Genomic DNA, 12,320 nt, shown 5'->3' on the forward strand with positions numbered 1-12,320 from the left:
AAATGCTTAGTTACTGTCATTAAGAAATTTACTTGTTTTTAAAAATCCAGTTGTTGGCATTCTCTAGAAGCATTTATGGGAGTCGGGGTGTGTGTGTTCCAGGTGCAACTTGGGGTCAAAATTTTCTCTTGTGCCTCTGCTGTATGCTTTGCAGTTTTGGTCTGCTGCCTGTGCAAAGCAACTCAGAATCTTGTTAGAAACAGAATAGGTCCACTTTGAGATAGTTCTGTGGTTACACAGTTGACTTTCCATATTCCTAGGTTTTACAACTGTAGATTTAACCAACCATGGATCAAAAACAGTATTTTCTGTCTACTGTCCTTGGAACACTCACTAATTGGATCATGTTATTCTTTCTAGCTACAAATCTATTTTTCTACATGAAGACAACTATTGTATGCTCTTAAATTTTCTCTTTTTGTATACCAGACACTTCCATTTTTCTCTACCTATCACATTTCAGTGTTCTCATACCTTCATGTCTTCTGGACAAACTCCAGTTTGTGGACATTCATCCTAAGGGGTGTTTCTCTGGGCATGATCTGATTCATGGAAGGAACTAACACATAAAATGGTATACCGGCTCATAATAGCCCTGTGATTTAGATATGTGTGTTCCCTTTGGCTCAGACAGGTGAAGAAATTTTCTGAGGGTCATACAGTAAGTGGAAGAACTGAGTTTTATTTTGTTTTATTGTTTCTTAAAGATACTTTATTGATTTCAGAGAGGGAGGGGAAGGGAGAGAGAGGTAGAAACATCAATGATGAAAGAGAATCATTGATAGGCTGCCTCCTGCACACACCCCAACCTCCCATTGGGGATTGAGCCTGTAACCTGGGCATGTGCCCTTGATCGGAATCAAACCCAGGACCCCTCAGTCCACAGGCCAATGCTCTATCCACTAAGCCAAACCAGTGAGGGTGAAGAACTGAGTTTTAAGTCTAGTTCAGGTTTAATTGCCAGCAAAGCCACAGTCTTTTAATCTTTATATTAATATTGGTAAACATAACTACTATTATTGCATAGATAATATATTCTCAACACTATACTAAGTACTCAGATTTCCATCTAAGCTTCATAGAAGATTTGTGAGGTAGAGATTATTATTTTTACAAATGTGAGAATTGAACATCAGAAATGTCAAATACCAGTAACTTGCTAAAGGCCACTGAGAGAGTGGTGCAGAGTCAAGATTTAAAACTAAATGTGAGCCCAGCAGAGTGGCTCAGTTGGTTGAGCATCGCCCCATGAGCCGAAGGTCACTGGTTTGACTCCTGATCAGGGCATATGCTCAGGTTGTGGGCTCAATCCCCAGTAGGGGGTGCACAGGAGGCAACCAATTAATGTTTCTCTCACATTGATGTTTCTGTTTCTCTGTACCTCTTCCTTCCTCTCTCTAAAATCAATAAAAACTTATTTTAAAAAGACACCAAATGTGATTCCAAGACTATTCTGTTAAATATACTGTCCTGTCTGTGCTGTTCCATGATGTAGTAAATAAATAAAAGCACAATATGCTAATTAGACTGAATGTCCTTCTGGATGACTTCTGAACGAAGCTGGGTCTTTGAGGGAAGCCCAGGTCTCAGGTGCCTGCTGGTGGCCAGAGGGAAGCCGGTGCTGGCGGGGGGTGGGGTGTGTGTGTGTGTGTGGGGGGGGGTGTGGTGGTGGTGGTGGTGGTGGTGGGGGAAGGCCTGCTCTTGCACAAATGTTGTGTATCAGGCCTCTAGTGTTTTAATAATTAGAAATGTAACTAACAGGTATTTCAGTGTTCTAAATGTATATAATTTCCTATATAATAAAAGGCTAATATGTAAATCAATACAAATGGCAAAATGTCTGGCCCCTATGATGCACACTGACCACCAGAGGGCAGACGCTCAATGCAGGAGCTTCCCCCTTGTGGTCAGTGCACTCCCACACGGGGAGCGCTGCTCAGCCGGAAGTCAGGCTTATGGTGATCGCAGTGGCGGTGGCGGGAGCCTCTCCCACCTCGAGGCTGCGCTAAGGAAGTCCGACGGCCAATTTAGGCCCTCTCCCAAACATCTCCCGAGGGTTCCCGGACTACGAGAGGGTGCTGGCCCGGCTGAAGGACCCCCCCTGAATGCATGAATTTTGTGCACCGGGCCTATAAAAACAATCTACATGAAGTATACTTTTCAGTAATTACAAATTTATTAATTTTTTAGTCCTTTGATGCAAAAACATTGCAGATTTGACTAATAGTGATACAGTCTTCCTGTCACTATTTAACAACATACTAAAAAAAAAGCATAGCTATATTTTTACATTAAAAATGTTTAATTACAATACTGAATATTATATTAGTTTCAGGTGTACAGCACAGTGGTTAGACATTTATATAACTTATGAAGTGATTCCCCAATAAGTCATCTACCTATCTGACACTGTACTTAGCTATTATAATATTATTAACTGTATTTCTTATGCTATATTTTACATCACTGTGACTGTTTTGTAACTGCCAATTTGTACTTAATTCCTTTACCTTTTTATTTTGTTAATCCTCACCTGAGGATGTTTTTCCAATGATTTTTAGAGAGAAGGGAGAGGTAGAGACAGAGAGAGGGAAAATCAATTGGTTGCTTTCCACATTCCCTGACCAGGGCCCGGGATCCAGCATGTAAACAAGGTACGTGCTCCTGACTGGAATTGAACTGGGTCCCTTTAGTCTGTGGACCCAATGCTCTCTCTTCTGGCTAGGGCTCCTTCACCATTTTAATCATTCCTCTCAAACCCCTCTTCCATCTGGCAACTATCATTTTTTCTCTGTATTTAAGTTCATTTCCGTTTTGTTTATTTTGTTTTTTAGATTTCACTTATAAATGAAATAACATGGTATTTGCCTTTGTTTGACTTATTTCCCTTAGCATAAATACCCTCTAATTCCACCCACCTTATTGCAAATGGCAAGATTTCATTTTTATGACCATGTAATATTCCATTATAAATATGTACATCTTCTTTAATGATAACTATATTTTAAAATTTGTTTTCTTTTAGGTCCACCTCATTCATTTAACCGAGATGAAACAATAATCATTGCTTTAGCATCAGTCTCTGTATTAGCTGTTTTGATAGTTGCCTTATGCTTTGGATACAGGATGCTGACAGGTAAAAATAGAACTTCTTATTCTGTTGTTTATTAAACATGCCTTTTCGTTGATACTTATTTTCTCCTTTTTAAAATCTTTATGCTAAAAAACATTCTGTAGTACAGTAGTTCCCATCTTTCTCTCTTAACAATCCTTTTTCCTTTAGTGCTTATGAAAAGTTTCAAGCATATACAAAATACCACCCAACTTCAACAATTATCACATCTGTACGTCACCCATCTGTTAGTCCCACTCACTACACCTTCTGTGCCACTGGGTTATTTTTAAAAAATCACATGTCATTTATGTATAAATACTTTAGTATTATTGCTGAAATAGAAGGATTTAAAATATATATCTCTACAATACCATTTTAAAATTTTAAAAAGTAACAGTAATTTCTCAGTATCATCAAATGTTCAGTTGTTTCTAATAAACTTTAGGTTCTATGAACTTTTAGGAAATCTGCACTCATTCATTGATTTAAATAACAAATAAAACTACCTTTAATGTCTTGGCAGTATTTTTTAAGGTTTTAAACTAGGTCTGTTACTGGAATCATCTCCTAGAATTCAGATTTCATGTTACTTATCATTCATCTTAATTTATAGATAATTCTTAGTTTAGTAAATAGTTTTACACCCATTGACATTAGGCACAAGCCTTACTGCCTACCCTTCTGTAGCTCTTCCTTTTAATGGTAATATAATAAAAAGTACAATAAAGTCTTCATTTTAAGAGAAGCACCCAGTAACTACTTCTGCCTATTCCTATAGGGGACCGTAAACAAGGTCTGCACAGTATGAACATGATGGAGGCAGCAGCATCAGAGCCCTCTCTTGACCTAGATAATCTGAAACTGTTGGAGGTAAGATTGTAAGATTATGGGTCATTCTTCTGCTTCCATATCTGAGACTGTGACTTTATTCACTTACTGAATTATTTGTTTATTTATTCAGTAAGTATTTATTGAGTATCAGGTTAGTGCCAAGACTATTCTAGGCACTGAGAATGTACCTGAACAATACAGATAACCCTCTTGAGACTTAAATTGTAGTGAGAGAGAGTCTATAAACAGGTAAACCAATGTATATTATTTCAAGTAATAGTAAGTGCTATGGAGAAAAATAAAATGGACAAGAATGTAAGAAAGTTATGGGAAAGGGGTTATTAAAGAAAGTATATTTAGAAAGGAATTGACCTTTGAGTACAGACTTCAACAGAGTTTGGTAATAAGGATACGAAATTCTGAGAAGTATGTGCTGGCGTCAGGCTGGGGTACCTCAGACCGCTCCCCTCGCCCCAGAGCCAGGCCAGGGGATCTAAGGCCATGCCCCCTACCTGGCGGGGCTTGACAGGGGACCTCAAGGTACGCTTTCCATCCTGGTGCTGGGCTAGGGGACCTCAGGCTGCTTCCCCCGCCCCAGTGCCAGGTCTGGGGACCTCAGGCCGCACCCTCCACCTGGTAGAGCTTGAGGGGGGACTTCAGGCCATGCTCCCCACCCCAGCCTAGGCTGGGGGACCTCAGATTACGACCACCCGCCCAGCGGAGTTTGACAGGGAACCTCAGGCCAAGTCCCCCACCTGGTGGGGCTTGATGGAGGACCTCAAGGCATGCCCCTGCCTCTGTCTGGGCTGGGGGACCTCAGGCCATGCCCCCCATCCTGACCCTGGGCCAGGGGACCTGAGGCTATGCCCCCTGCCCAGCAGGGCTTGACAAGGGTGGGGCTGGCCGGGTCTGGATCTAGCCCAATGTGGGGAGCCGGCCTGTTCTGGGTCTCAAATGATTTTGAGGTGCATGTGGATAGGCGGGGATTTGACTCTGGGTCCCGTGGTGTGCCCCAGACTCTGACAGGAGGAAGGTTTTCCTGTACATTTTACTGATTTTCTTTCATCTCTGACGTTTCTATTATAAAGGGCAAATAGCAATATTAAATTATTTCCTCTAATCCCCTTTTAATGTGCATGAATTTTATGCAGCGAGTCACTAGTAGATATATAAATCTGATCCTCAAACTGCAGAGACTGTTAAATAATAGACATGGTAGATTTGATAATATAAAACATTTTAAGAACCTTTCATTTTGGAGAAAAATATAACAAAGTTAAAAGCCAGATACAAAAAAAGTATTTCAACACAGAAACAAAGAATTGATACAGAGCTAGTATCAATCAATATGAGGAAATAATTTTTAAAAATGGACAAAAGAAATGAACTAACAATTCACAAAAGAAGTAAGTGTGGCTAATAAATGTATTATAATTAGATGTCTAATTTACTACATTGAAAAAAAAAACTTATTAAAACCATAGGATTTTATCCTGGACTGAGTAAAAGAAACACTCCCAAACATTGCTGATTTAACCAGATATTGATAAACCTTTCTAAGAACAGTCTATCTTTTTGTTAAATTTTATCTTAGAAACAGTGAGTGAAATATAACAAATAGCCTTAAATTGATGATAGTAAATCCCTAACCTATTTCAATAAAAAAGTGAGAGAAATCCCCAGAAGTCAAAAAATGAAAAGAACAGATTGCGTTTTGCTGGTTGTTTGTGTATTAAGTAACTTTTAATTTTATATCGTAGATATTGTGAATATGAATATGGTGCAGACTCTGTGTTCTTTAGATTCTTCTGAAGGGTGTTTACTTTCAATGTTTGTTTTAGTAGGCATTTATCTTGGTTGGACACACTGCAAACTCTTCTCAGATGGAAGCTCAAATCTTAGTTCAGTTACTTTGTCTTTAGCAGGAATTTGTTCCATGCATTCACTCCATTCCCCCCTCTCTGATTCTCCTTTCTGAAGTTCTCCCCTCACTTTCCAGCAGCTGTGATTATCCCAAATTCTGTCCTCTGGTTCCTGGGGCCAGAAAGATTATGGATTTCCTATTCTGTTTTTAGCTCCAATGCACAGCGCTGACTGCAGCCTACTCTCAGGCTAAGAGATATAAAAGGGGTAACGTGCCATTCCTTTCTTCTAAGTGTTGACTCCTTTCACTATATAGCTCCTTTTCTTCATTCTCCAGCACTTTTAGGTTTTTTTTACATTTTTTCCCAGAGTTTATTGTTGCTGTCTTTGGGAAGGCTGGGTCTAGTAGTTGCTTCCTGAGCCATATAAAATGTGGACTTGATTAGTTCCTTGACAATGACATAATTTAACCTTTAAGCCATAGAGAACTGTGGCACACTTATGGATTTACACTTTATTTAGTAAATTTTATTGTTCTGTTGTGATTTGAATTAATACCTTGCTTGCTTCAAAACAAATTTGCAGCTGATTGGCCGGGGTCGATATGGAGCAGTATATAAAGGTTCCTTAGATGAGCGTCCAGTTGCTGTAAAAATGTTTTCCTTCACAAACCGTCAGAATTTTATCAACGAGAAGAACATTTACAGAGTGCCTTTGATGGAACATGACAACATTGCTCGCTTTATAGTTGGAGATGAGAGAGTCACTGCAGATGGACGCATGGAATATTTGCTTGTGATGGAGTACTATCCCAATGTAAGTCCTTCATTCAATAAACAGATTTATATGAGCAGTCAATCAGATATTCAGTAGAACATTGCTGGTTTGCAAACTGGTTACTAAGGGTCTGCATTGAGATAAGGATCTCACACAGAATGTGAATTAACTGTCACTAGTTAACTGTTCAGTACCCCTCACCTCTCCAACCCTTCCCTCCCCCGACCCTCTCACCCCACCATGAGACTTTCTTGATGAAGGAACAGCAGTGCTTTGATTGACATTCATTCCGGTGCAAGCTCCTTATCCCATCCCAGGCTGGTTGGTAATAAAGAGCTTGTGGATGAGCACTTTGAGTAGCACTGGCACATACATATTTACAAAAATCTATTTTCTATTTGTAAAACATAACGATATAATTTGTATTTGTACTGATAAGAGGTATAGTGTAAAGAAAGAGTCTAAATAACTCATTTTCTATCTTAATTTGAAATCAAGAAGTATTTAAAATGAAATAATTACATAATTTTAAATATTGGAAAAATCAATAATGATAATGTTTAAATTTCTTTTTTCTTTCTCTCTACCCAAGGAAATGTCTTACTCCTTCAAGATTCTGAAATATTATAATTTATTAGATATCCATGGAATCCTAAACTATGCAAGTCCTTTATAAGACTTCTAACTTATCTTCTAATCAAGTAAATTAATTGCAGTATTTTCTCTCTCTTTCTCCCTCTCTCTTTTGCCTTCTAAATAGGGATCACTATGCAAGTATCTTAGTCTCCATACAAGTGATTGGGTAAGCTCTTGCCGTCTGGCTCATTCTGTGACTAGAGGACTGGCTTATCTTCATACAGAATTACCACGAGGAGGTAAGACAATGAATAGAAGATGAATGATACTCATGTGGAGTCAAAATTAAAGGGAAATTTATTCATATGTCCAAAGTAAAAGTATATATTATATATAGCAGATTTATTAGCCAGCTATTTGAAAGATCTGATGTGAGAACTGTATTTTAAATCTAATAGGAAGAATGAGAAAAATAATTTCAAGACTCTAGAGGAGTCATGATACCATTGAGAATTTGATTAAAGCTCTGAACACTGTCCTTGCAAAGATACCTGTATAGGCATACTTTAAAAAATGTTCTTTTAATATATTTGCAGCCCGGCCAGCATGACTCAGTGGTTGACCATAGACCTGTGAACCAGGAGGTCATAGTTTGATTCCCAGTCAGGGCACGTGCTCGGGTTGTGTGCTCAGTCCTCAGTGTGGAGCATGGAGGAGGCAGCTGATCAATGATTCTCTCTCATCATTGATATTTCTGTCTTTCCCTCTCCTTTCCTCTCTGAAATCAATAAAAAAAATTTTAAAATAAAAAAAATACATTTGCTTTCTGACTTTGTTTCAAAATACACCTCATATCATAGGCACCTCTAAATTAGCTTTGCTGCGAAAATCTGTCTTTGTGCTTACTCCCCTTACAGCATTTTCCTGTCACACTACAGACTAGAATATTGTTTTTTCAGTTTCTCTGACCTCGGTAGTGAAGAAAATTCTTAATGTATCAATTTCTTAGATCTTTGTTCCATTATATAATAGCATGGATCATCTTTTCTAGCTGCTGCTTCATATATAAATAATTTCTCCTGAATAATTTAGCAGTTCATTTATCTTGACATCTTGCTTTTCCTGAATTCAGAATTGACCAGTGTTATTATCTGTGTCAGCAACTTGATGCACTCACTCACTTTAGTGCTTTGGCACATTAGCCATTTGGACTGTGCTTCCTTACTCTTAAATATTGTTATAACTCCTTTAATAAGCTGGCTTAGAACAGAACTTGAAATATCTTTCTAACCCCCTTGTCAAGGCTTGCCTAATTCAGCAAGGTTTCATGTCAAACATTGGCTGAAAAGGATTGCCAGTTTTATTTAAGTGCATATCTTAGTCTTAAATATCACTTAATATTTTCACTAGTTAACCTTTTTAAAAAAATGTATATACATATGCTATTGCAAGAAAGTATGATAGCTGTATGAACTTACGATTTTACCTATTATTTTAAAAATAGTCCAACTATACTATACTATTTCAAAACATTTTATTTATATATATATATATATATATATATATATATATATATATATATATATATATATATATTTTATTGATTTCAGAGAGGAAGGGAGAGAGAGAGAGATAGAAACATCAATGATGAGAATCATTGATTGGCTTCCTCCTGCACACCCCACACTGGGAGGGATTGAGCTTGCAACCCAGGCATTTGCCCTTGGCTGGAATCGAACCTGGGACCCATTAGCCTGCAGGCCGACACTCTATCCACTGAGCCAAACCCGCTAGGGTGACTATTTCAAAACATTTAAAAGGTATTTTCACACACACCCACTCCCCAAGAACTCTGCTCTTCCCAGTATTTTCAAATATAACTTTGCTGTTTAGAAATTTTGTAATGAGGAATAATACAGTTTGTTATTCATTCAGCTGTTTTTTGCTTCAGAATAAGTTGTTGAATCTATTTATTTATACTTGGTTCTCCCTATGAATTTTTTTCTAGTAATAATATTAAACATAACTTATAAAAAAATCTAAGAATGAACATAGATAGTTGACTCAAACCTAACCAGAAAATTACTATTAAAATTACTATTATTTGTTTATGTATATCCTTCCATGTCCTTTGTGTGCTTGTTCTCTGTCTATATGTTTGTCTGACTTTGTATAAATATCCACAGAGACACTATTTTTCATTCAGGTTTTTTAAAAAAATCATAATTAATATTATGTCCCTGCTTTCTTTTGCGATATTTGTCTGGTGCAGTGCTACTGTCCAGGGTCCTGCTCCTTTCTGTGTAACATCCCACCCACCCCATATAAAAAAGATTAAAATGAATACTGAGGGTATCTTTAAAGGCAAAAAAAGTATCAAAAGGACAGTCTATAGTTTACCCTTTGCATTGGTGATGAATGCTGTCTTGTTTCATATCTTCTCTTCTTTCCCCTTTGTTCATCTCTCTTATTTTCTTTATTTTTTTAAAAATAAATATACTTTATTGATTTTTTACAGAGCGGAAGGGAGAGGGATAGAGAGTTAGAAACATCGATGAGAGAGAAACATCGACCAGCTGCTTCCTGCACACCCCCTCCTGGGGATGTGCCCGCAACCAAAGTACATGCCCTTGATGGGAATCAAACCCGGGACCTTCCAGTCCACAGACCGATACTCTTATCAACTGAGCCAAACCGGTTTCAGCTCTCTTGTTTTCTTTAAAAAAAAAAATTTTTTTTAATAGTAACAGAAAGTATTACCCAATTTTTCCCTCTGGCTGACTCACTGAGTCATTGCACATTCTCCCCAATCTTAACCTGTAAGATCTTTTAGTTTAATGTGTAAGATCTTTTAGTTTTAAGTATTGATTTGGTATTATTAGTATATAAACATTTTCCAATGTCTATAAATTTTCTTACATAAATATCAGCCTGAGATTATACACATAGACTTATCTTGTTTTTATTCAGAATAAGAAATGAAGCTCTTTTTGGGGTTGAGTTGAACCGTATTAGTAGAAGCTTTGGAAGGTGGGTCCAGTGAGTGAGAATGGGAGAAAATGAGAAAGAAAACAACTCTTTTATAAACTTTGTAACTACCGTATTTTCCGGCGTATAAGACGACACTGTGTTGTAGTAAAAAGCCTGCTCAGATTGGCCAGAGTCAGAGAGGCGGTCTATTAAAAAAAAGAACTGGTGTTGCCTCGAAAGTGGGGGGTAGTCTTATACAGGGAATATAGGCCTAAACCTATGTTTTAACTGTAAAACATAGGTTTAGGCCCATAGGGGTCGTCTTATATGCCGGAAAATACAGTACCATTTTTTCTTCCAATTGTGCTGTTGCTTAATATATATATATATCAGTATCCTCTTTAGTTTTATTGTTGATGAAAGTTCAATCTAGTACTTGTTAATGAAAGTAATAAATATAAATACTATGTCTATTTGGTCCTCAATATGAACATTCAATAAACATCATTGACTTTGAATCACTGTATTCTTTGGATACCTAGTGAGTTATTTTAAATTTTAAAAATTGTGCTATGAAATGTTTTTCATTTCAAGAGCTGTGGTCTTAATGTGGTCTTAATATAGTTTTCTTACAGAGAGGGAAAAAATGTGGTGTTTCTGATGAGGGGCTTAGTTCAGATATATTCTTTCAGTCTGCAAACATTTTCTCTGTGTCAGGCCGTTGAATTAAGGAAAAACATGTTCTTTCTGTCATGGGACATGTAGTATAGTGATAAATAATAGAATAAGCATAACAGTGCTTTGTTTCTCTGTAAAATGAGAAAACATCTTTTCTTAACTTACTGAGAAATAGCAGCTCCCCCTCTTGTTCTCTTAGTCTGTTGTAAAACTGTTTCTAGTTTGATTTGAAGAACTGAGGTGGGATTAGAGACATGGCTAAATCTCAGGGCAGAACTGGGATATTCTATCACAGGTTTGGTATATTAAGCCATATGAGAAAAGTGTAAGGTACATATACAAATTTTGAAGGCATGTCAATTTTTTATTGATACTTGTTTTAGATGTGTTGACCTTTTTTTTGTTGTTGTTTTACCAGATATCCCCTTTTCTATTGCCTCTTTTTGCTACCCTACAATAGCAATTTTCAATCAGTGTACCGTAAGAATTTTTAAAACATGCTATACATTTCTATTTAGTCAAGAACACTGACCTCTTTTTCCTTAGACTGTAAAAAAAAAAAAATAGTCAACACAATAGCTATCAGTGTACATGAATAAAAATTATACCTTTTTTTGGAGTCAGATTGGCAAAAATATATATATTTTGATGTGCCACCGAATTTCAGTAATCAGTATATGTGTGCATAAGATGAAAAGGGTTGAAAATCACTGCCCTAAAACGAAGAGGAAAAAACAAGTATGTGTTAAAATTAGAAGCAAAAGCATGTTGGCTATTATTTACAGTTGAAGTTTAAAACTTAATTACACATAAAACGGGAGTTATGTTATAAAATATAACTGAAAATAGTAATGATTCTGAGTTAAAATTTTGATTTCTTATGTTCTTTTTTTGTTATTAGAAAATAATAGGTAGAAAAAAAACTACCTTTTATAGTTATGTTGTAGTTCCTGTAACTTGCATACTCATTTCATGTCCAATAGTGCTATTTAAGCATTAATGAATATTTAAATTTATCCAAACAGATCATTATAAACCTGCAATTTCCCATCGAGATTTAAACAGCAGAAATGTCCTGGTGAAAAATGATGGAACTTGTGTTATTAGTGACTTTGGGTTGTCCATGAGGCTGACTGGAAATAGACTGGTACGCCCAGGAGAAGAAGATAATGCAGCCATAAGTGAGGTGCGTGCATACAAGAGGAATCATACGGGCATACTTTGAAAACATTATGAATTGCATTTAAGAATCCACTACCTTGATAACTACTCATGATAATTATCCTTACACTAGGGGGCCAAATTTGTGCAGCTTGAAAGGAACTGTGGGCCATGAAGCTGTGGTAGGCACAGGGGTGGGTCTCGGCCCATCCTCTGTGCCCACGACCAGCCCCTCCCACTGTGGCCCCCATTCCCCTCTCTGCCTGCAGCCCCATTCCCACTGCTGCTGCCCTCACATGCTGATGGGGTGCTGGCCCTGGTCGCACCCACTGAAGGCACGGAGTGATCG

The 12,320-nt window shown here is 37.3% G+C and overlaps 1 protein-coding gene across 1 annotated transcript in view; it reads left to right on the forward strand.

Moving 5' to 3' along the window:
- BMPR2 (bone morphogenetic protein receptor type 2) overlaps nucleotides 1–12,320 on the forward strand; it is a 104,410-nt gene that overhangs the window by 69,277 nt on the left and 22,813 nt on the right. The window contains exons 4-8 of the mRNA XM_084893178.1: nucleotides 3,026–3,136; nucleotides 3,894–3,985; nucleotides 6,395–6,625; nucleotides 7,347–7,461; nucleotides 11,836–11,996. Coding sequence (XP_084749304.1) covers nucleotides 3,026–3,136; nucleotides 3,894–3,985; nucleotides 6,395–6,625; nucleotides 7,347–7,461; nucleotides 11,836–11,996 — 710 coding nt within the window. The remainder of the gene's footprint in view (nucleotides 1–3,025; nucleotides 3,137–3,893; nucleotides 3,986–6,394; nucleotides 6,626–7,346; nucleotides 7,462–11,835; nucleotides 11,997–12,320) is intronic.

The sequence above is a fragment of the Pipistrellus hanaki genome (genome assembly GCF_964339955.1).
Source record: "Pipistrellus hanaki genome assembly, chromosome: 8".
NCBI lineage: Eukaryota > Metazoa > Chordata > Mammalia > Chiroptera > Vespertilionidae > Pipistrellus > Pipistrellus hanaki.